Genomic DNA, 19,284 nt, shown 5'->3' on the forward strand with positions numbered 1-19,284 from the left:
ATGAGAATAATGAAATGGGGAACTGGAACGAATGAACGGCGGCCGAATGCAGTTCGCGGCGCGCCGCCAAGAAGAGTCAAGTGGGGCCTGAGGCCCTTCATTGCCGATGATGTTATCATTAAGTAGTCCTTTCCATTCTTTCTCCCCCGGGGGTTGTTTCCACTCTCTACCTTGTTATAGCTCTCCTATGGAGTACTACGTATAAGATCTATACTACTCTTCCCGTCGGGAAAGGTTCGAATGCAGCTTATGCTCGCGCATCCCCATGCTGACCAATGCTCCCAACACGGCCAATCCGAGCAATGTAAGGAATACTGCCCGTAATGAGTCTATATATGCATCCAACACTCCCGGAATCCAGTCCGCAGGGAGACGGTGGATCTCATCGAGACTGTCTCGGATTCTGGAGATCAATTCCCCCGCGTGTTCCCGGTCTCCAAATCTTCTCCATAAGCCCGACTTCAAGATATTCTGGAAGACTGCGGAGGCCACCGTAATGCCAATCGTGCTTCCGGTGCTGCGGAAGGCATAAGATGCAGATGTGATCACGGCATGGTGTTCGTGGTCCACCGCTGAGATCAGCGCCACCAGGGTAAGGGTCAGCATACTGCCGTAAGCCGTACCCATCAAAAAGAAGTAGATAAACGGTAGCCATGACGGAGTCGTGAGGGACAAGGTGCTAATGAGAATGGCCGAGATGACCAAGAGAGCTAGCGTGATGCGGACAAACACTTTGTACCGTCCTGTTGAACGCATGAGGAAGCCAGCCCCGAGCGAACCAATCGATGTTCCAATGGCTTGAGGAATCAACCGCACACCCGCTGCCGTGGCCGAGAGGCCCTGAACCTGAAAGAAAATGGGCAAGTAAAACAGAAGCCCGAAGACAGTCATGGTGCTGAACCAGTTGGTCAAGCAGGCCGCAAACACAGTCCGATCCAGGAGGAGCCGGACAGGGATTACCGGCTCCGACGCAACATTCGCTTCGATGTAGATGAAGAGAGCAAAAGACACAACGGACAGCGGCAGCGAGACCAAGATGAGCGGATGCGTCCAGGGAACTTGGTTTCCACCTGTATTGAGCCCGAGGAGGAACAAGACCAGCGTGGTGACCAACGTAAACGCTCCGAAGAAGTCCACCCGTTTGAGTTTGGCGTTTTCAGCTTCCTTGACCGGCACTTTTACCATGACAGTCACCAAGATGCCCGACACCACGATGAAAGGCACCTGGATGAGGAAAGCCCACCGCCATCCCATCGTGTCGTTGACCCATCCTCCGAAGACGCCGCCCAACCCACTTCCGGCGCCGTAGCAAATGTTGCCTATCCCCTGCCAGATCCCTCGCTTTCGCAAGGGTACCAAATCTGAATTGATGATGGTTGAAATGGCCGTCAGACCGCCGCCGCCGATGCCTGCAATGACCCGACCCGCTATGATAGCACCCTCGCTCTTTGCCAAACCGCACATCAATGTTCCCGCTGCGAAGAAGACATTCGAGAAGACGAGTCCGGCCCGGCGAGAGAAAATGTCCGTTAGACGACCGCTCAGGGGTTGGAAAGCAGCATTGGAGATTAGGTAAGAGGTGGCCAGCCACGACAGCAAGGACAAGGAGTGGAAGGATGACGAGATCGGAGCGCTTAGGGTCGCGACGATTGTGGTATCTAGGAACGTTAGTATGGCCAATGGAGAAAGCATTACTGCAAGCTTCAATATACCCAATGCCGCGAGAAAGACGCCCACCCAGACACTTGCCATAACCAGGATCAGCTCCCTGGTGGTGGGTTCGTCGGCTAGCGGGACCGGAGAGTCCCCAACCTGATCGGAATCATTTCGACTGTGATCCCCCAGAAGAGGAGTCTGCTCCGACACCGGCCTTGTGGACGAATTGTCTGCGGCGGAATGACCTGAGGACATCTCTATAGTTGTATTAAGGATGTTCCAATGGGTCACAACATTGGAAAGCGAGGGAAGTTGGAGGTACTCCAAATAGAGTTGCAGATAAGAGTAAGATAGTTATCCGTAGGCGGATGACGATATGCCGAGCGGTCAGACGTGCGGTGCGGCGGGCGGCGGGCGGCGAGCGAGCGGGAGAGGGGAGGAGCGGTGTTCCTGCATACTCACTCTTATCTATCGAGTGCTAAATAGCACTCACTTCAACTTGTCCTTCACTTCATAGAGTCAGCCATTCGATGACCATGGCTAGGCAAGTCTCCTAAAGAAATTGAGGCAGCTTGACGGGAGCAGGAGGTCTCTTGTCCCTGTCTTTTGTGAACCAAGCTTTTTTTTCCCCTGCTGAGAGCCCTAGAGAGCCTCTTGCCCCTGACCGGATGAACCAAGCTGGCTCTCGCTCTGAAATATTCTATTTATGGACTCGACCTATCAATTCGATTGATGTCTATCCTGTCCATCGCTACTAGTCATTCAATAGACGATTCATGGCCACGGAGTGTCAAAAAGCCTCAAATAGACTAGGAGGGCAAGAGCAGCGCATGCTTGACAGATTGACAGCACAGACATCGCATGAAACAGGATTTCCAGCGCTTCTTGCAGCTGTTACGCGAGCGTCTGATGAGACTGACCCTTGCGAGCGGGCAGTCGAAGATCTATTCATCCAGTCCGAAATGAAACAACTGCAATAGATGAAAAAATGAGCAGATTGAAGGAGTCAATGGACCCTGCAAAAATTTTCTTTTTTCAATATCCTTTGACACAGCTATCAATTTCAAGGCTACTCGAGACCCGAGAGGCTGACAGCGTTCAAGGTTATCTATCCATGTTTAGGGCAATTTCCGTACTTCATATAGATGGCCCCACCAGAGCAAGAGGTTTTGGCTCAAATAGCTTCAAACAAGCGTATAACAGGACCTTCATTAGAGTAATAGTGGATCGGTAGCTGGTCTATTTCATCATTATCCGCTTGACTAAGTCGCCAGATCTTTCAGCAGTGTGAAGGGATTTTTTGACAGGTTAGCTCTTCTCCTTCCCCCTGAATCGATACCCTATTCCCGTTCGGACCAACCGGTTAGGGAGTATAGGCGATGGTGGCCAGGTAGACTAGAGTCCCCTGGAATCGCAACTCATCTCCGTCCAGCTGGGACGGGCGATTTCGGAGTTTCTAGTTTTCTTCACCGTTGATGAAGACAGCCACCATGGTAGAAGCAGCAAAGTTGGGCCCAGGTCAATTGGTTCGTTGTCAATAGATGGATGGGGAGTCCCTCGTCCGTTCTCGAACCTAAAGTCTAGTCCAGCTCGACTTCAAGCAAAGCACTACCAAGACCAGCCAATTGGTCCAATTCCATTTTCTCCCCTGAGTATGATGGACCTGAAACACACGCCTGCGGGGTCATAACGGCGGAAAAATCGTCGCGCAGAAGAAAAAAGGAGTCAAAAAGGGACGTGGTGGTCTAGTGAAAAGAAAGGAGGCAGCAAGCAATACTACCAGGCAAATTAACAGCCAGGCAGAGGTGATCATCACCATCAGGACCGTGCCCCCGTCACGTGGAATACAAATACCTACTGGGTTGCGAAGCATTCATGGTCTTTCTTTGTTCTCTGGACCAGTTCACTCACCCAGTCACTCGTTTACCTAACTACCCAAATCGCAAACAACTCTTTGTCGTCGTCGTGATCCACCAGCGGTCTTCTTGCCTTTCTCAATCACTCACTTCTGCCCAACTTCACAAATACAGATACTCCTATCACACAATCTTCAAAATGGGTGAGTGTGATGGCCATCCTCAACTGGGCTGGTGAGAAGAATATTAGCTAAAATTGAAGACAGCGCCTGCTTTCCTTGCGAAGTTGAAGGCTAAGCTCAAGTCCGTCTTCTGCAAGAAGAAGACCGAGGAAGAGAACTCTGAAGCTGCTCCTGCTCCGGCTGCTACGGAGCCCCAGCCTGGTGCGTATCAGACCACTACGAATGCCTTATAGGAGCATCGTTTACTGATAGAAGCAGATGCCCCCACTGAGACTCCTGCTGAAGGAGCGAAGCCAGAGCCGACTGAGCCTGCGACCTCCTCAGCTGCTCCGGTCCTGGAATTGAACACGGGCGCCCCAGCTGCCGGACCTGACGCCGAAGCTCATGCGGCAGAGAAGAAGGCCGAGGCTGCTGCTGAAGCTGCTGCTGCTGACAAGCCTGCCGAGACTGTTGGTCAGGCCAGAGGTAAGCAAGCCATACCCAAATGACGATGCTGGGCTAATAGACCGGGTCTAGCTGAAGAGTCTAAGTAACCGTTCTCATGGCGATGAGTGATGCGTTGTTAGCTGCACGCATCTTCCATTCTTTTACTCCTCCATTTCCCTAATACCTCACATCTCATACCCAGCATTGACTGCTATCGATTTCCTTGTGCTCTGTGGCTGATACCATCTCAAAATACCCTATCTTGTTTACGTTAGCTTGACATCCTCGCATACTTTTTTTAATAATTTGAACTCGAGTCCGAAGTAGAAAGGTGCCGATCTCACAAGCCTAGTAGTACTCTTTAAACTTGTTTAGTAATTCGGAACATCCTGATATTGACATGGGTATCATAGGCTGAAAATGACTTGGGATATAATACACTTTCAAGAGAAGGCCTCAGTCACTTCCTCCATCCGAAGAAGCATCTACATCCATCTCAACGGGCTGTGTAGACTGGCCCTCGGCTGCACCACCGGCGGCGGCAGCAGCGGCCTTTTGTTCTCTAGCCTTCTGCCTCCGCTTCAGCTTCTGCTCGCGGTTCTTCCGATTGCGTTTCTCCGCTTTGCGTTGCTGTTCCTCTTCCTCCCTTTTCTTCGCTTCTTCCCTAGCCGTCCGGCGTTTCCGCAGCTGAATGCGCCGCTTCTTTCCAGGCTTCGTGCTCGAAACCGGGACCCTCTCAGGCGGATCTACCACATAAGCGGTAGGCTTCGCATCGATATCCTTCGCACCATTCGACCCTTTTGTCTTTTTCTCGCTCTTCAAATGAATCACTTTCCAGGGAAGATAACAACCCGGCTGAAGTTAAACCCAGTCAGTTGGCAAGACATACCCCCTCCGCACTTCCAATCCACCCCCAGGAAAAAGAGACAACTCACCCAGGGTACCTGCGCAAACCCCAACATCTGCAGCCCGGAAACAGCCACCTCCTCAAACTGCCGCCTCTTGGCCCTAAGGCTCTCCTCCTCGTGACCATCAACCTTACCCCCGGTCATCGACCCCGGCGCGGTGAAATAGTGCCCATATCCACGGAACGGGTTCACAAGGCGCCCGTCCTCCAGCCCTCCAGCCCCAGGCGAGGGAGAGCGGACCCGGATGCGTAGTTTCTGCGCCGCCGCAACCTCTACGGCGGGCGTGGTCGTCTTGTTCTCGTCTGCATGGGGCTTCGTGGCTGCTGCGGACGCGGGAGCGGGCGCGCTGAACAACCGGAACTCGAACTCCTGCTCCTCATCTTCTGCCTTTGGGTCATCGTTCTCGTGGGGTTGGGTGGGTTCGGGCGCGGAGTACGCGGGTGCGAGCAGGGAGTCGAGGTCGAGCAATTGCCCGAGACGTTGCTGGGCTTCTGGGAGGGCGGATTCCGGAGGCGGGGATGCGGGCGGCGATTCGGAGTCGCGGGATAGTAGCTCGTCGCGGCGGACGCTGGTGACGTTGTTATGTGAGTGGAATGTTTTGCCTTTTGGAGTGTGGGTTGGGAATTGCAAGGCGGTTCGTTGGATGGGCCATACCGTTTCGCCATTGGCAGGTCGAACATTGTCAGGCTTGGGATTTGCTTAACACGATTGAGCAAGCAAAGAAGAAGACGAATAGTATCCTTGGTGGGTTCCGGCCCGAGTTTTCTTCGTTTGTCTGTGTGCTGGTGGTTATTGTGGCCGGTTGGAGATGGCGGGCTGGAGAGTGGTGGATGTGAAAAATGTCGGTCGTTTGCTGCTTGGGCCTATTTCCACTCGGAGTTTGAGTGCGGCCACGGCCCGGAGCATTGGCAGCATTGGCAGTATACGTTCGGGCTTCCCCTCGAAGTAGATTTCTTAGATATGTCTGATACAATTTAACTCTGATTGGACTGAGATTCTTTCCATACAAACTTGTCGTCGCTTCTGAGTTGTTTGCCTGCGTCATATAGTACTTGATCGCTATCTTCTCCCCTCGTGTCTTTCGAGTAATGGCATAGGAGAAAAGAGCATCAGCTGTAAATTTTGCCACTGCAGTCTCCTAGGAAAGATAGACTGCAACATTTAAGTCGCTGTGCGACTACCTGCAAGAACTTGATTTCCATCCTGATATAAATACTGATAATGTGGCAGACAGAACGTAGGAAGTATCCCTCATATCTCCTACATGGCTGGATGATACGCTAGTGCCACGCACGGGCCACAAATGCCGGGTGGATTAGGATTGGATTGGGATTAGGAGGGAACTAACTGCCACTGCCAGCCAGGTGCCGTCCAACACTTACTACTCACGCCTCACTATCTCAACTTCAACACCACAGCTCGTTCCACCCAGAGCAACCAACCCTCCTCCTCGTTCAAGTATCACCGCCTGGTGCGCTTCTGTATAATATACTTTGCATCACCAACCTTCATTCGAATTGAACCTGTCCCTCCTTTCCACGCCCGCCATCTCCAGGCCAACCCGTGTTATCGCCCAGCGAGCGTCACACCACATCCGGAACTCAATCCCCTCTTTCGCAACATCATCCGTCCCCAGAGCCACGGCATCCGATTTTAAGCACTCATAATGGGTATCTGCGCCTCATGTCTGGGGCGTCGCCAACAAGAAAGTCAAGATGTACGTTTCTCCCCAACCAAGCAGGTCAATCCTGTATCTCCGCAAGCGAGGAATGCGCATGCGCCGCAGCACAAACCCACCAAACCACCCCTCAAACCCAGGCACTAACTCACAATCTCACAGGGTGAATCCTCCCGTCTCCTCGAAGACGACCTCTACAACCAACCAGGCTACGGCTACGGCTCACTCAACAACGCGAGCCAAACCGGCCACTCGCCGGACCCGAGCTACCTGAAGCGCGAACGTGAAGCTCTGGAGGCGATCTGCCAACGAGCGTCGGAGTAAGTGCCCTCAACACCCATCCTTGACCAAATGTCAAACCCCCAAAGCCGCACCAACGAATTCTAACATCGACAAAAAGCTCCGTCATCGACATCTGGTCAATCCAACCGCAACCACATCTCCAACCGCACGCGACCCTCCCCAGCGCCGTCGCGCCGAGCACCTCCACCTCCGAAGCGCCCCCGGTGACCGTCACGAAAACAGATATCACGCCCCCGCGCCCGCCGCGCCGCTCCGCCGCCGCGTCGCCCAAGCCCGGCGGCACGGTGCCCCGGCATTGGGGGGAGGTCGTGATCAACACGCGCAAGAACCGGTCGCGGCCGGGCTCGAGCGCGGATGAGGACGGCGAGAGGGATGTTTTTGGGGTGTTGAAAGTGACCTAGACCCCAGGGGGATGTAAACCACTGATCATGGCTTTCTGTCTCATTTACTCATCTCTGCATTATCATGGCGTCGCCGGGCGACCGGGGGTAGGGGGCGTTTCGTCAATCATTTTCTCCTGCTCCATTCTTTGAGCCTTGTCTTTTCTATCTTCCTCTGGCGGGTTCACTTGCTGAATCATTTTTTATTCTTTTTCTCACCCATAATACCCTGGCTTAGCCTGTCCCCTTCCTCTTCATATTCTTCTTTCCTTTGACTTAGGTTCTACTGTTCTCTTTCATGTCAATGGTTATCTTGGTTGTCTAAATGCGCGGGTGCGATGTAAACGTCAGGTCAGCTGTTTCTATCTAGCGGCACTACGTACTAAGGATGCTAGACCGGCTACGTTAGGTTGGGCACGTACATGGTAATAGACCACTACGATCTATGACATGGATACCCACCATCTTGACTGTACTTCTTACCACCACGGTTGCCCGGGAATGATTGATGTCTCGCTCTAGACTGTGCCCGAATGACATGGCATTCATGCTTTAATATACAGTCATGGAGCTTGGATTTCCTGTACTATCTTTGGCAGAGAGTAGAAAGATGAAACACAAGAACTTGAAGGAACAGTGGCAGGGAGATGAGTACTCAACACCTGAGTAACCAGGTACATTGACTGGCTGAACCCTCGTCCCCATGGGATAAAAGAAGATAAGATATCCATTTGCGCCGGTAAACATCAGGGAAACATGACTCCGCCGTGAAAACGCCTTCCAGCCGGACACCGGGGATGGTTCATCTCAGATATTCAATCGCAAACCGGGAGGTAGAAGAAACAGACGGAAGGAAACAAGGACGACGGCAATGCCAATGCGATGTAGATGGAGTATAATGCCCAAACCAAGAACGGAAGGTGCGTGGGGGTAATGAAAGGTGAGCGGCATCGATAGATGGAAGACGGGCTAAACATCATCCATCGTTCCGGCCGGTTCCTCGCCGCCGGATTCGTAGCTTCCGGCCGAACTGAGCTCGTCTTCCGACTCGGTATCCTCTCCGGCTTCGTCGACGGCCTCTTTGCTGGCGTACTTGGCGACGTATTCTGGTAGGTGTGAGTTTTGCTCAACAAGTTCGGGGAGAGAGTGTCTCACCTTTCACTTTGACATCATAGGTTTTAGGTTCGCGCATGAGCATGGCCGCTGCTTCCCCGTTGAGGGGATCGGACGGATTGGGGTAACGGAGGAGCTGGGGGAGGAAGACCTCGAAGATGTTGATCATGTCGTACATGGGTGACCAGGTCTGGTTGATGACGTCGAGGCAGACGGAGCCGGAGCTAAGGTGGAGGACCGATGGTGAGTGGGCGGGCCATAAGTAAAAGAGTTGAGCCTGGGACATACAGTTCATCAATGTTCGGATGGAAGATCCGATTGACGAAGCCGATACTGGGACTCTTGTACGGGTATTGGTCGGGGAGCTCGACGTGAATTTTCCAGTGGCCACCAGCGAACGGCGCTTAGATTTGGTCAATATGATATTGTCATAAAATGCGGGCATGCGAGACCACTCACTCTCCTCGGGACCCTTAAAGCGCACGTAGAATTCTTGCCTGTTGGTATAGCGGTAAGTTTATGAACGTAGTCTGCTGTATGCGGACATGAACAGACGTACACTGGTTCAACTGTCAGCATATACCACATCACATTATACAGGAGGGGAGCGCACTGTTATCATTGACCAGAGTCACCTCGTAGTCACTCATCAACCTAGGTAGCAATCAGCGTGAGGCCTTTGAATGGATCCCCACTTGTGGCAATTCCATGAATCGTTATGTCCATCCGCGATGTAGGTAAGAGGGCATAGCGTGGATTAGGGCGCATACATCCTGTTTCCAGTTAGTTAACTGTCGTGAGCATCGCGAGGCAGAACAGGTATCGCGTACTTCATGACCTATCAGAAAAACCAGAGTTAGCACTTCCGCCACTGCCGTCACCGGGATGAAAGAGCGTACTTACATCGGTCTCAATTCTCCGCTTGGGGCTGCTCATCTTGACTGATTGACAAGTTTCGAGATCTCAAAGATGACTTCTATCTTAAAGAGTGTAAGAACGGGGTTGAGGAGAGTCAGGCGGCGAGAAAAGTCCAGGTGTTGAAGGTCGAAGCTTTCCCCAAGGTTGAAGCGGGGAAGCGATGAGCGGGGCGAGTCTGGGTAGCAATAAGGCAGAGAGAGGCGAGGGGCGAGGAACTGACGTGTTGGGTCTGACTGCGAAAGATGCCGAGAGAGAAAGAGAGTAGAGGAATGCGAGTAGTATGCCAAAGCGCAGGAAAGAAGGAGGAGTGAGGAGTCAGGAGTGAGGAGGAGAAGAAGTAGTACAAGAGGGACCGATAGTGAGTTAGGGAGGGAGGCGAGATGAGGTGATGGAATCGAACGGGTCAGGCCCGGCAGTCACTGGCACTGCGAGGCGGTCAGGCGCCGGTTTTCCTTCCCGGTTCCATGGTTAGACATTAGGGGTAGTTACTACCACAAGCACTACTAACTAGTACTTCATTCCTCCTCCATATCACTGCCTGAGGGACTTCATGGACTGACTGTGACACAAGCGAGTTTCTCCAACTCTGGATCATCTGACTAGGGTCTGGCAGCTCTGCACGGTTGCCCAAGGGCGGATCCCACCATTAGGTTGTCTGGGAAGGGCGATCATCTCCAAGGATTACGCTTATCAGTGGGCAGCGAAGACCAAACGTATCGATCAACCATTCAATCATCCGCTCGATTTAAGCGTATATCTACAGTTGAGTGCTAGAGTGATGACTCAATGGTGTGCTCGGAGTCGCCAGCTCGCTCACCACCCCCCATCAATGATAATTGGCTGTGCCGGTATTCAACCCTCCTGGCAATCAGGGCGCTCAGGTCTTTTCGGCCCTACAAAGGTAGTGTCATGATGCTGACGGATCGCCTCTGCGTCAAATATGGTGCTCATGTACACATGGCTGAGGCATTGGCTTTGCGTTACGTCACACTTCAATTCCGGTTCCAAAAGTATTCTCTGCATTTACACATGGCGACTTTACCTACATTGTGATGGAGAGGATCAAAGGAGAGATGATTGCTACGGGCTGGGTCCCCCGAAGTGAAGATTCGAAAAGCAAACTCTTGGCACAATTACGTCAGATGGCCCAGGAAATGCGACAGCTTAAACCTCCGGAAGGCATGGGAATAGCCTCGGTGGACGGGGGTTCCCTTGTTGACCCCCGCTTCCGAGGCGCTGTCCGACGCGTTGGGCCATTCTCAACTATACAGGATTTCCACCGGCATTTGCGCGAGGGCTTGGAGTGGGATTCTAGACTCGACCCAGAAGCACAGGGACTGATCAAGCAGCACGAGAACAATTGGCCTCTGGTATTTACTCACGGTGACCTTAGCAGCCTCAATGTCCTAGCCCGTGGTGATCAGATTGTTGGCATTATCGATTGGGAAACCGCTGGATGGTTTCCATTCTATTGGGAGTATACCACGGCTTGTCAAGTCAACCCACAGAACTCTTTCTGGATTGAAGAAATTGACAGGCTTCTCACGCCGATGCCAGAAGAGCTAGCGATGGAACAGCTTCGCCAGAAATACTTTGGAGCTTTCTAGCAGCACACTCGCCTCCAGCACTTCAATTGATAGTCTCTTTCCGCTCGAGGAGGTCATATGTCGGAGCCTTACTCATATCAAATTCCCCTGTCCATCGAACCGATGTTGATTTTTCTTCTGCTGGCAATAGTCCATCGCCGCATGGCGGACTGTTTCCCACTCCACAACATTTGTGCCCAAAACTTTCCATTTCGCCGTAAGTCTCTCTAAAGCTTCTTTGACCCATGATACACAATTCCATCCTGCTTGGCCCTGTCGGATCGGAGTTCGGCGCAGGATCTCTGCCAGCCGAGCTCTATTCTCGATTTTTGCTATCATGACTCGCACAAGTAACATGCTGGTCATCAGAAGTCCGCATGGACGTTCTTCGAGTCGCCATTGGCTGCCCTCTGGTTGTATCGTCTCTTTGGCATGAAAACGGACGCCCTGGCTGCCTTCGGTTTCAATCTTTGGACCGACCATCAAAGCCCAATGATACCTATATAAAGCAAGAATCTTAAATCATTTTCTATTCATGAGATCATGAACGCGAACTCCTTACGTGTCTTCCTTCCCCGGCATCTTAGGGGCACCTCCGCGCACATTTAGGGTTAGGTACAGGCGGTCTTTGTTAGACGGCATTATAGTAGTCAATGCTCAAATGAGAGCTCTGAGGACTGGAGGGGGGAAGTTTCGCGGGCATTTGAGCAAGGTTAGGGTCATTTAGCAAGTGGTGATTGAAATAGGTGCTTGAATGACTCTTGAGCTCCGAAAGACCGCTCCAAAGTTTGTCTTTCCATGGTTGGCGCTCGCGCTGGTTGTACCGTCCACTTGCAATACATGCTTAGCCGCCGCCGGTGTGATGTGATGGCCAGCAAGTAGGATAAACTGAAAGATATACAGTGCTGATAGATGGATATACCCCTGCTCTTCGACGGCGGCAACTGGGCTTCCAATTACTGGGATAATCTGGGACGGGCGACTGGAATCCCGCATTGCTGGAATTACGAAGCTGATAGAGTGCTAAGCCAGTAGGTGTTACTGACTAGTCTTGAGCTATATGTATGCGAGATAAGCGTCCGACATCCTGAACAATTGTCAGTATGAGTTAGATCGTAAGTATAAGCACTAGGGGATTGCATGCCGTGAGGTGAGTTTGATGGATGTTTCTGCGGGGAAGAGTGGTAGGCCTCAGGTGTCAAATGCCACCCGCCCAGTCCGATAAGGGCAATCAGCATGCCGCTGCACCCTTGAATGGAACTACACATCCATCCATTAACATCTGTGTCAACACCCATAGTCATATATATCCCAGGGCACTCTCCACCCACCCCTGACTGCCGTTTAAGACATCTCAAGAAGAAAAATATATCCCACTCATCTGCCTCAACCCCGGCAGACCAAAATCAATGGAATCATCCTCCTCGCAGGGCCCCTCCGCCCGCAACTCCCCCAACGCGGATCCCAGCACAAGCAACCTGCCTCTTCGACCAGGCAAACGCACCCAATCATCCGACTCTGCCTCTACAGCTCAACACACCCCGATCCCCGATGACAAGCATGGCGCAGACCTGCCCATGAACCTGTCCGCCTCTGTGGTCTTGACCAGTCTACCCCGCGACGCCCACCAAGCATTGGCGGATGCAGAAGCCGTGGACACAGGCAAAGGCAAGTGATATCTTCCCTAGACACATTATAGCCTTTCCCAATCATCACATCTGCCTCTGAACCCCGATCTCCGATCATCGAGAATACTCTGGATTATCATCTCGATTGATCGATCGATCGATCGATCGATCCTTACAAGATCAGCCCATCCTCCCAGCGAGCGATGGGTGATCGTAGACACCAGACTGACACATCCAGCAGTCACGGTCCGATTCCAACCTCTACCGTCGGCCCCGATCCTCAAAACCCGAGTGTTCAAGGTCAGTGCTTCGCAGAAGTTCGAGACCGTCGTCAACTTCCTCCGGAAGCGGCTGGATTGCAAGGAGACGGATTCGGTCTTCTGCTATGTCAATAGCGTCTTTGCGCCGGGGTTGGATGAAGGGATCGGGGGGTTGTGGAGGGTAAGTATTGCTTCTTCCTGCTATGCAAGCTAACATTTAAATACTGATTGGTTCTCTCCAGTGCTTCAAGACGGATGAGCAGCTCATTGTTGCTTATTCGATGACGCCCGCTTTTGGGTAGACGGACCATTGAAAGTATATTATCCTAGTCAAGGACTATCTCTTGTGGCATCCGATTACTAGCAGGTTAAAAGCATGCTGAACTAATTTACGAGTTCGGAAAGCACGGAAACCGAGGAGTCAATGATTCTTGATGATATTATGGACAGGGTCTCTTATGGATTGATGATTATGAACATTGGAAAAAAAAAAGGTATCTCTACAAAAGCATGCTGCTGTGCATCAAACGCAACCGTGATCCTCAAGGGTCTATAACGCAAGGGCGCATCGTGAACAAGCGATCAATGGTGCTGGAGGGAAGGAACGCATCCTTCATGACGAGCTCTCTTTGACGATCTTCTCGAACTCGGCCAGCTCTTCCTTGGGAATGGCGTAGGTGTACTCCTCCGACGGGTACGCTCTGCTCTTGACCTCGTCGCGGTACTGCTCGATGCCCTTAATGGCCTCGCCCCAGACATCGGCGTACTTCTTGACGAACTTGGGGAGAAAGCGACCCGGGGGGAAGTTGCCCGTCATGTCGATCTGCACCAGCACCTGGCCGGAGCAGCCATTGCCAGCCCCGATTCCGATGGTCGGCACGCGCAGCTTCTTAGTGATGATGGACGCGATCTCCGCGGGCACCGCTTCGACGACAATCATGAACGCACCGGCCTCCTGCACCGCGCGCGCATCCTGCAGCAGCCGCAAGGCGCCCGCCGTCGACTTCCCCTGCACGCGGAAGCCACCCAGCGCATGCTGCCGCTGCGGCGTGAGCCCGACATGGCCGACGACAGGGATCCCCGCCTGCGTGATCCGCTTGATCGTCGGTGCCATCTCCTCGCCGCCCTCAATCTTGACACCCTGCACCCTACCCTCCTTGATGATGCGAATGGCCGACTGCAAAGCCTGCTCCGGCGAGACCTCATACGAGCCCATAGGCAGATCCGCAACCTAGACCCCAAAATCGAAAACGCGTTAGCACCAGATTCAAGTGTTACCCCCGTCCCCCCACCGAAGAAAAAACAGAAGACCTACCGTAAAAGCCCCCTTCACTGCGCGCGCCACACTGCGACAATGCAACAGCATCTCCTCCATGACGATCTCACTCGTATCTTCCATACCCAGCGCCACCATGGCCAGACTATCGCCAACAAGCACGACGTCCATGCCCGCCGCCTCGGCCACATGACCCGACGGGAAATCATGCGCCGTGAGCATGGTGATCGGCTCGCCGCGCTTGTACATGCCGCGCAGCGTCTGCAGGGTCACCTTCTTGCGGGGGTTGGCAGCCGTGGCGCCAAGCGGGGAGTGCGAGCTGTAGCGGAGTTGCTGCAGTTGATGTTGTGCGCCATGTGATGCAGTGGGGTATTCGTGATTGTAGCATTGCGTAGCGACCGCACCGCCGCTCAAGACCGGGAGACGAGTCGTAACTGTAGGTGTGGTTGTGGTCGAGCGGAGAAAGGAACCGCGGATGGGATGCAGCGAGCGGCGGAGGAGCGATGTTGTAGACGCCATGTTGTGTTGTTTTCGATGAAGTTGCACAAAGTGTAACAATCCCAACCTGAGAAGATAGGAAAAGAATGAAAACCCTTCCAATTCCCCTCGACAACCGAATAAATCCCCCCAGAATCAGATGGCAAAAACGACGGAGCAAAAACAAAGCCCCGAAAGCGGTGATGCGAGCGGCGAACAATGTCGTCACAACAGCTGCCGTTTGTTGCCTCCAGGCGGCTCCTTCCACTAGCTGCGTGCGTGTGTGCTCAAAGAAGGATGAAGAAGGATGCTTGCTTATAAGATGCGTCCGTTATTGCAGCAACCCCAGAAATCAATCCCTCTTTTGTTAGTTGAACTCGATTGGAAGCGAATCGACCTCCCGCTGTGTCCCAAATTTTATACCCGCCTGGTATGGTATATGCAGCGTAGTCCCGAGCACCACAACTCAGCCTGGCAATTTCAGCTTCCTTCCTTCTATCCGAGCCTTGCACCGCTTGGTGTTAAGACGTGCGGATATATACGGCGTACGATTGAGATCGACTGCAGTGGGATGTATGTACAACTGCCCCAAACGAGAATCGCGTGCTGGGTTATGCGGCGTAGTTGGTGTACTTCTTCTTTGCAGCAGTATTTGTCTTACTTCTTTTTTTTTTTTTTCCTCTGAGGGGTGGTCCGATTCTGCCGGTTTTTCCGGTCGGGGGGATGTTAGCGTTGCCTGGCTCGGTGACTTGGTGTGGGTTGTTATTGGTTGAGGTTGGGGTCCGGGGCTTCTCCGCCGGGGCTATACTTTGTTCCGGTCCGATATGGAGAGGGGAGAGAGGAAATGGGCCGAGGTTTGGTTGGATTGGGGTTGGTGGGGTTTGTTCAGGTTCGGTTCCTGGTGGTGGTGGTGGTGGTGATATGGTATGATCAATGGATTTAGTTACATACTTATTAGTCCGTCACATATTCAGTCAGTAATATTCATTTCTATGTAACCTGTCGATAATAGCTGCTAATCAGCTTACTATCCGTACCTACTATAATAGAATCGTGGGAAGCTAGGTAGGTAGCCATGGTCAAGTCAAGCCTAGGTCCTCTCCATACCTCAGGACCTAACAATAGCCACGAAGGAAAGAGAAAACACAAACAAACAAAACAACATAGGCAACCTCCGAGCACAAATGCAAAGCTTCAACACCAATCCAGGAATGCAGCCGTTGTATGCAACCCCATAAACACATCCACCCATAATAAAAACCGAGAATCGAACAGAAACAAGAGGAAGAGACAGAAACAGAGGCTGGAAGGGAGTGGGGACGGGACTTTCGAAACTTGTCAGTCACCTTTGTTCAGATGCCCTCAGTCCGCTAGCCGAGGTCGGGCAGTTCGCTTTCTGCATCGTAAGCATGACTGCATGCATGAATCCGCACGACCTCGTCCCCCAAACCGGCTCCGATGCCCTTGCATCTCTGCTTTCAGATGCCACGTGGGTCTTTCCAAGAGAAGAAGTCGTCGCCGTCACTGCAGGGCCGTCGAGTGCTCTTGCGCCGAGGGTCAATGACGAAGAGCGCGTGAACATTGCCAAAACCCAAAGACGCCAGTTGTGTATCAATGTGCTGGCTGGGGATGTGGATAGCAATAAACAGATAAGAAGGAAGAGAAGAAAATGAAAGACAGTCAGAAGAATATAGACATCACCAAACACATCATCAGCGGACAATAAAGGAGGCCTGCCGGGAACCAGCAAACAAAAGTCGTATGTATGTCATGGGACGGAAATGTGCTAAGGCCTTGCGTATATGATTTCCCCGCTGAGCGGCCAACTGGCTGCCCCGGGCAAACGACACGGTGACTGATGCGTGAAGATCTGAGACATGCGATATATTGTACATATCATATATCCACCTTTTTTAACGTATCCTCGTACCAAGGACCTTTAATCAAGTCTAAAACATTCGGGCTTCAGTGGTCTCTCCAGCTGGGTGAGCAAGGCATCGAGTTCGGTCCAGTTGGCTCTACTCATGGCGAACTTGCGGTGCTTCCGAGTCATGATGTGCTAGTTATGGTCAGTCGGTGTCTTTCACTCGCGTTTTGGGGCTGCTTACCTCGTCGAAGTCGTCGAACTTGTCCCTGCAGTTTTCACAATAGCCTGGCTTGGGGTCCCTCCGCCGCTCCTTTTTCTTCGGAGTCATACCCCTGCGGTTACTTGTAAGTCGCTTAAGTGCCCCAGCACCCTCTGACTGCGTCGTTCCTTCATCAATCACATTCATGGCCTTCTCGGTGTGGCTCAGATTACTCGGTCGACTTTCGTGGGCTCGCATCTTCAGCGTCGTGTTCATGTCTGTGGTGTGGTGTGAGGGTGGCATCATGCTGGTGGTAGTGCTCAGCCCTCCATTTCCTTTCTCAAGCACCTTCCGCTTCAATTCATGGACCTCCTTGCTCAGCCCAGCCTTGGCACCGGGTGCGGCAGCAGTTGAAGAGACCATCTGGGAGCGGATAGCAGAGGTGATGTTAGAGGGCTGTACCCCCGACGCGGCGGGTTCACGGCCATGGAAGAATGGGCCCGTGCGCTGCAGGGGCGGCGGACAGAAGCTCTCGGAGCTCTTTCTAGGCGACGGCGGGCGAGTCGGCTGCATCTCCTGCATTTCAGGTTGCTTTCCTTGACAGATAGTCTCTGCGGGGCTGTATTCAGGAGTTGCATCCTCAGCTTCTTCCGTGGTTCTGTTGATCTCCGGTGCGTTGAGTTTGGTGTCTCGAATCTCTTGGGCAGGCATAGGCTTAAAGACGAGCTTCTTCTCCTTCTCACGTTGCCGGGCGCGTTGTCGATCCAAATCCTTCTTCGTCGGGGGCTCATCGATGAACGGACACTTGCCTAGCGGTGCACTTCGGAATTGCGGCCAGGTTCCGTCCTGCCGTTTGACCACCCTCGCGTACTCACGAACCATGACAGGTCTCGTCTTCTCATCCATATCATGCACGTAGATGAAAGGTCCCTTGAACAAAATCTGCTCCTTGAGAACCGAGTGAGGATTGCGATCGGAGGGGCCGTTCATCAGCTCGTTCTGCAGGACCTGCGAGAGATCGTTCTCGCCCTTGACTCTGGTGTGGCCACTAACGGCATTGGTAGTCCGTGTCGACCCCGTATGACCTCCAATATCCCCATCGTTTATTGTAGCAATCATCCGCTGAAGCTTTTCGATCGCCCAGATCTTCATGCGCATCTGCCGTGCCCGGTGCAGCACATCCATTCCTCGCTGTTCACGGCGTGCATCGTTCTTTAGGGACATGTGAAGGTGGCTTTCGGCGTTCTTGTCGAGTAGAGACGGGTTGACAGTCTGCAAGGTACCGTCCACATGGACTTGCTCTGTAGGTTCTGCGTTGATCTCGGTCGGGGTTGCGGTATCATTTTCAGGGGGGATGGGGCGAGAGGTCACGACATGGCTTACTTGACGCGAGAAGAATTTTTCTTCGCGCTATAGAAGGTCAGCAAGTATGTCAGGCATATAGATGGACAATTAAGGGTATATGGCACATCCCAAGCCCCTTTTCGTTCTTGCCATTTTCTCCCAGTGCTCACGAAAACACAAACGCAAAAGGTAATATGTTTGGGGAGGGGGGAAGACTTACAGCTCCCAAAGCCAGAACCTGCCTCGAGCATTTGCTTCGAACATCCTCCGGAATACTATCGAAGTAGAAGACGAACTGAGGAAAGGCCTTTCGGTAGTGCCTTTGCCACTGTCGCATGGCATCGAGCGTCTCCGCGGACGGCTTGTCGTTTCTCGTGACTTTCACCTGCGTCTGTCGTTCCTTGTCCCTCACGGCAACCAGCTTCCTCTCGAACGCGCTGGGCTGGGCATTGTTCGTCCGGCGGGTAAACAACTTGGAGTCCGGGTTCTGTAAGGCGGAGGTCCGGGGACGGGTGGGTGAACGGGCCTCCGGGTCCTGGCCGTCGACTACCTGCTTCTTCGGAGGAGGCTGGCCGTAAGGGATGTCCAGCTGGGTTGACGCCGCCCGGAGGCGTTTGGCCGGCACGAGGCCTGACCTGTGAGGGGAATTGGTAGCATTCGGCACGTTTGCGAGTGGTCGGCGAGTCGACATATTATGAGAGGTTTGGGGAGAAGGTGGGATGAATACTGCTGCCATATGGTAATAATGACGGCAGCACTATAAGCTCAGGAGGCAGAGGAGGCGCAGGAGGGTGGAGAGAAGTGAAGGAGGGGCACTCCAGACGAGCACGCGATGGGATTACACGTCTCGACGAGCAAAGAACTCGATCAGAAAAGGGCCATTGTCCACGCGATTAGACGGTAGAAAAGGGAGTGGATGTGAATGACTGAGAGACTTGAATAGTCCCAAGACTAAGAGGAAGTCGACCAATAGTCCCAGGCCTAAAGGACAAAAGAACGGGGGGGTGGTGGTCAAAGAGAACAAGCAGTAGGAGTAGTTAAATCGAGTGGTTGGTTGGTTTGGTTTGGTGGTGATGATCGAGAAGAAGCAGCAGCAGCAGCAAGCAAGGAAGGCTAAGCGTGTCAGGGAAGGTCGGTGGAGACGGACGGGCGGGTTTGTTTTGGCTCCGGGATGTGCGCCTGACAACAAAAGGCGTGCGCGAAGCATGAGAGAAGCCCTGGCTCCTC

General features: G+C 52.8%; 11 protein-coding genes across 11 annotated transcripts; 5 read left to right on the top strand and 6 right to left on the bottom strand.

Annotated features, from left to right (window-relative positions):
* Positions 1-132: 132 nt before the first annotated feature.
* Positions 133-1,953, bottom strand: BO97DRAFT_380729 (MFS general substrate transporter). Its single transcript, XM_025693218.1, has 2 exons — positions 1,713-1,953; positions 133-1,658 (listed from the first exon to the last, which is right to left on the bottom strand). The coding sequence occupies exons 1-2, from the start codon at positions 1,909-1,911 to the stop codon at positions 214-216; spliced, it is 1,644 nt and encodes a 547-aa protein (XP_025556512.1). The 5' UTR covers positions 1,912-1,953; the 3' UTR covers positions 133-213.
* Positions 1,954-3,574: 1,621 nt separating this feature from the next.
* BO97DRAFT_474397 (uncharacterized protein) lies at positions 3,575-4,360 on the top strand (the record flags this gene model as incomplete). Its single annotated transcript, XM_025700322.1, has 4 exons — positions 3,575-3,715; positions 3,779-3,895; positions 3,953-4,159; positions 4,323-4,360. The coding sequence occupies exons 1-4, from the start codon at positions 3,712-3,714 to the stop codon at positions 4,358-4,360; spliced, it is 366 nt and encodes a 121-aa protein (XP_025556513.1). The 5' UTR covers positions 3,575-3,711.
* A 162-nt stretch (positions 4,361-4,522) lies between these two features.
* BO97DRAFT_474398 (DUF2011 domain-containing protein) lies at positions 4,523-5,836 on the bottom strand. Its single transcript, XM_025700323.1, has 3 exons — positions 5,683-5,836; positions 5,056-5,596; positions 4,523-4,975 (listed from the first exon to the last, which is right to left on the bottom strand). Exons 1-3 carry the CDS (start codon positions 5,706-5,708, stop codon positions 4,577-4,579), a joined length of 966 nt encoding a protein of 321 aa, XP_025556514.1. The 5' UTR covers positions 5,709-5,836; the 3' UTR covers positions 4,523-4,576.
* Positions 5,837-6,694: 858 nt separating this feature from the next.
* BO97DRAFT_409807 (LAMTOR1/MEH1 family protein) lies at positions 6,695-7,410 on the top strand (the record flags this gene model as incomplete). Its single annotated transcript, XM_025696109.1, has 3 exons — positions 6,695-6,745; positions 6,869-7,026; positions 7,107-7,410. 3 exons carry the CDS (start codon positions 6,695-6,697, stop codon positions 7,408-7,410), a joined length of 513 nt encoding a protein of 170 aa, XP_025556515.1.
* A 508-nt stretch (positions 7,411-7,918) lies between these two features.
* On the bottom strand, positions 7,919-9,788 carry BO97DRAFT_401996 (E2 ubiquitin-conjugating protein UBC8). The gene is made up of 7 exons (XM_025694385.1): positions 9,406-9,788; positions 9,324-9,340; positions 9,115-9,156; positions 8,962-8,999; positions 8,791-8,905; positions 8,545-8,726; positions 7,919-8,495 (listed from the first exon to the last, which is right to left on the bottom strand). Exons 1-7 carry the CDS (start codon positions 9,436-9,438, stop codon positions 8,359-8,361), a joined length of 564 nt encoding a protein of 187 aa, XP_025556516.1. The 5' UTR covers positions 9,439-9,788; the 3' UTR covers positions 7,919-8,358.
* A 162-nt stretch (positions 9,789-9,950) lies between these two features.
* BO97DRAFT_466982 (kinase-like protein) lies at positions 9,951-11,027 on the top strand (the record flags this gene model as incomplete). Its single annotated transcript, XM_025699603.1, has 2 exons — positions 9,951-10,399; positions 10,432-11,027. Exons 1-2 carry the CDS (start codon positions 10,207-10,209, stop codon positions 11,025-11,027), a joined length of 789 nt encoding a protein of 262 aa, XP_025556517.1. The 5' UTR covers positions 9,951-10,206.
* Positions 11,028-11,099: 72 nt separating this feature from the next.
* Positions 11,100-11,648, bottom strand: BO97DRAFT_409809 (uncharacterized protein; the record flags this gene model as incomplete). The annotated part of the gene is made up of 2 exons (XM_025696110.1): positions 11,100-11,505; positions 11,569-11,648. The coding sequence occupies 2 exons, from the start codon at positions 11,646-11,648 to the stop codon at positions 11,100-11,102; spliced, it is 486 nt and encodes a 161-aa protein (XP_025556518.1).
* Positions 11,649-12,415: 767 nt separating this feature from the next.
* On the top strand, positions 12,416-13,196 carry BO97DRAFT_430382 (ubiquitin-like protein ATG12; the record flags this gene model as incomplete). Its single annotated transcript, XM_025697435.1, has 3 exons — positions 12,416-12,674; positions 12,876-13,075; positions 13,137-13,196. 3 exons carry the CDS (start codon positions 12,416-12,418, stop codon positions 13,194-13,196), a joined length of 519 nt encoding a protein of 172 aa, XP_025556519.1.
* A 233-nt stretch (positions 13,197-13,429) lies between these two features.
* Positions 13,430-14,689, bottom strand: BO97DRAFT_466986 (3-methyl-2-oxobutanoate hydroxymethyltransferase ECM31; the record flags this gene model as incomplete). The annotated part of the gene is made up of 3 exons (XM_025699604.1): positions 13,430-14,125; positions 14,210-14,503; positions 14,588-14,689. 3 exons carry the CDS (start codon positions 14,687-14,689, stop codon positions 13,508-13,510), a joined length of 1,014 nt encoding a protein of 337 aa, XP_025556520.1. The 3' UTR covers positions 13,430-13,507.
* A 916-nt stretch (positions 14,690-15,605) lies between these two features.
* On the top strand, positions 15,606-16,398 carry BO97DRAFT_5461 (uncharacterized protein). The gene has a single exon (XM_025700898.1). The coding sequence runs from the start codon at positions 15,723-15,725 to the stop codon at positions 16,209-16,211; it is 489 nt and encodes a 162-aa protein (XP_025556521.1). The 5' UTR covers positions 15,606-15,722; the 3' UTR covers positions 16,212-16,398.
* Positions 16,399-18,930, bottom strand: BO97DRAFT_5460 (protein serine/threonine kinase activating protein nimO). The gene is made up of 3 exons (XM_025700896.1): positions 18,278-18,930; positions 16,756-18,123; positions 16,399-16,706 (listed from the first exon to the last, which is right to left on the bottom strand). Exons 1-3 carry the CDS (start codon positions 18,791-18,793, stop codon positions 16,587-16,589), a joined length of 2,004 nt encoding a protein of 667 aa, XP_025556522.1. The 5' UTR covers positions 18,794-18,930; the 3' UTR covers positions 16,399-16,586.
* Between the last annotated feature and the right edge of the window lie 354 nt (positions 18,931-19,284).

Source organism: Aspergillus homomorphus, assembly GCF_003184865.1.
Source record: "Aspergillus homomorphus CBS 101889 unplaced genomic scaffold BO97scaffold_1, whole genome shotgun sequence".
In the NCBI taxonomy this organism is placed as follows: Eukaryota; Fungi; Ascomycota; class Eurotiomycetes; order Eurotiales; family Aspergillaceae; genus Aspergillus; species Aspergillus homomorphus.

What these genes read in the sequence shown, in the direction of transcription:
- BO97DRAFT_5461 (XM_025700898.1), top strand. Translation starts at nt 15,723, where the DNA reads ATGGTCAAGTCAAGCCTAGGTCCTCTCCATACCTCAGGACCTAACAAT.
- BO97DRAFT_5460 (XM_025700896.1), bottom strand. Translation starts at nt 18,793, where the DNA reads ATGGCAGCAGTATTCATCCCACCTTCTCCCCAAACCTCTCATAATATG. An exon ending in AGGTTCTGGCTTTGGGAGCT is followed by an intron (nt 18,124 to 18,277) that starts GTAAGTCTTCCC and finishes GACCTTCTATAG; the next exon opens with CGCGAAGAAAAATTCTTCTC. An exon ending in AGTTCGACGACTTCGACGAG is followed by an intron (nt 16,707 to 16,755) that starts GTAAGCAGCCCC and finishes GACCATAACTAG; the next exon opens with CACATCATGACTCGGAAGCA.
- BO97DRAFT_401996 (XM_025694385.1), bottom strand. Translation starts at nt 9,438, where the DNA reads ATGAGCAGCCCCAAGCGGAGAATTGAGACCGAT. An exon ending in ACTCTGGTCAATGATAACAG is followed by an intron (nt 9,000 to 9,114) that starts TGCGCTCCCCTC and finishes CTATACCAACAG; the next exon opens with GCAAGAATTCTACGTGCGCT. An exon ending in CTTTAAGGGTCCCGAGGAGA is followed by an intron (nt 8,906 to 8,961) that starts GTGAGTGGTCTC and finishes ACCAAATCTAAG; the next exon opens with CGCCGTTCGCTGGTGGCCAC.
- BO97DRAFT_474398 (XM_025700323.1), bottom strand. Translation starts at nt 5,708, where the DNA reads ATGTTCGACCTGCCAATGGCGAAACG. An exon ending in GACCTGCCAATGGCGAAACG is followed by an intron (nt 5,597 to 5,682) that starts GTATGGCCCATC and finishes CAACGTCACCAG; the next exon opens with CGTCCGCCGCGACGAGCTAC. An exon ending in GGTTTGCGCAGGTACCCTGG is followed by an intron (nt 4,976 to 5,055) that starts GTGAGTTGTCTC and finishes GTTTAACTTCAG; the next exon opens with CCGGGTTGTTATCTTCCCTG.
- BO97DRAFT_380729 (XM_025693218.1), bottom strand. Translation starts at nt 1,911, where the DNA reads ATGTCCTCAGGTCATTCCGCCGCAGACAATTCGTCCACAAGGCCGGTG. An exon ending in CGTCTTTCTCGCGGCATTGG is followed by an intron (nt 1,659 to 1,712) that starts GTATATTGAAGC and finishes TAACGTTCCTAG; the next exon opens with ATACCACAATCGTCGCGACC.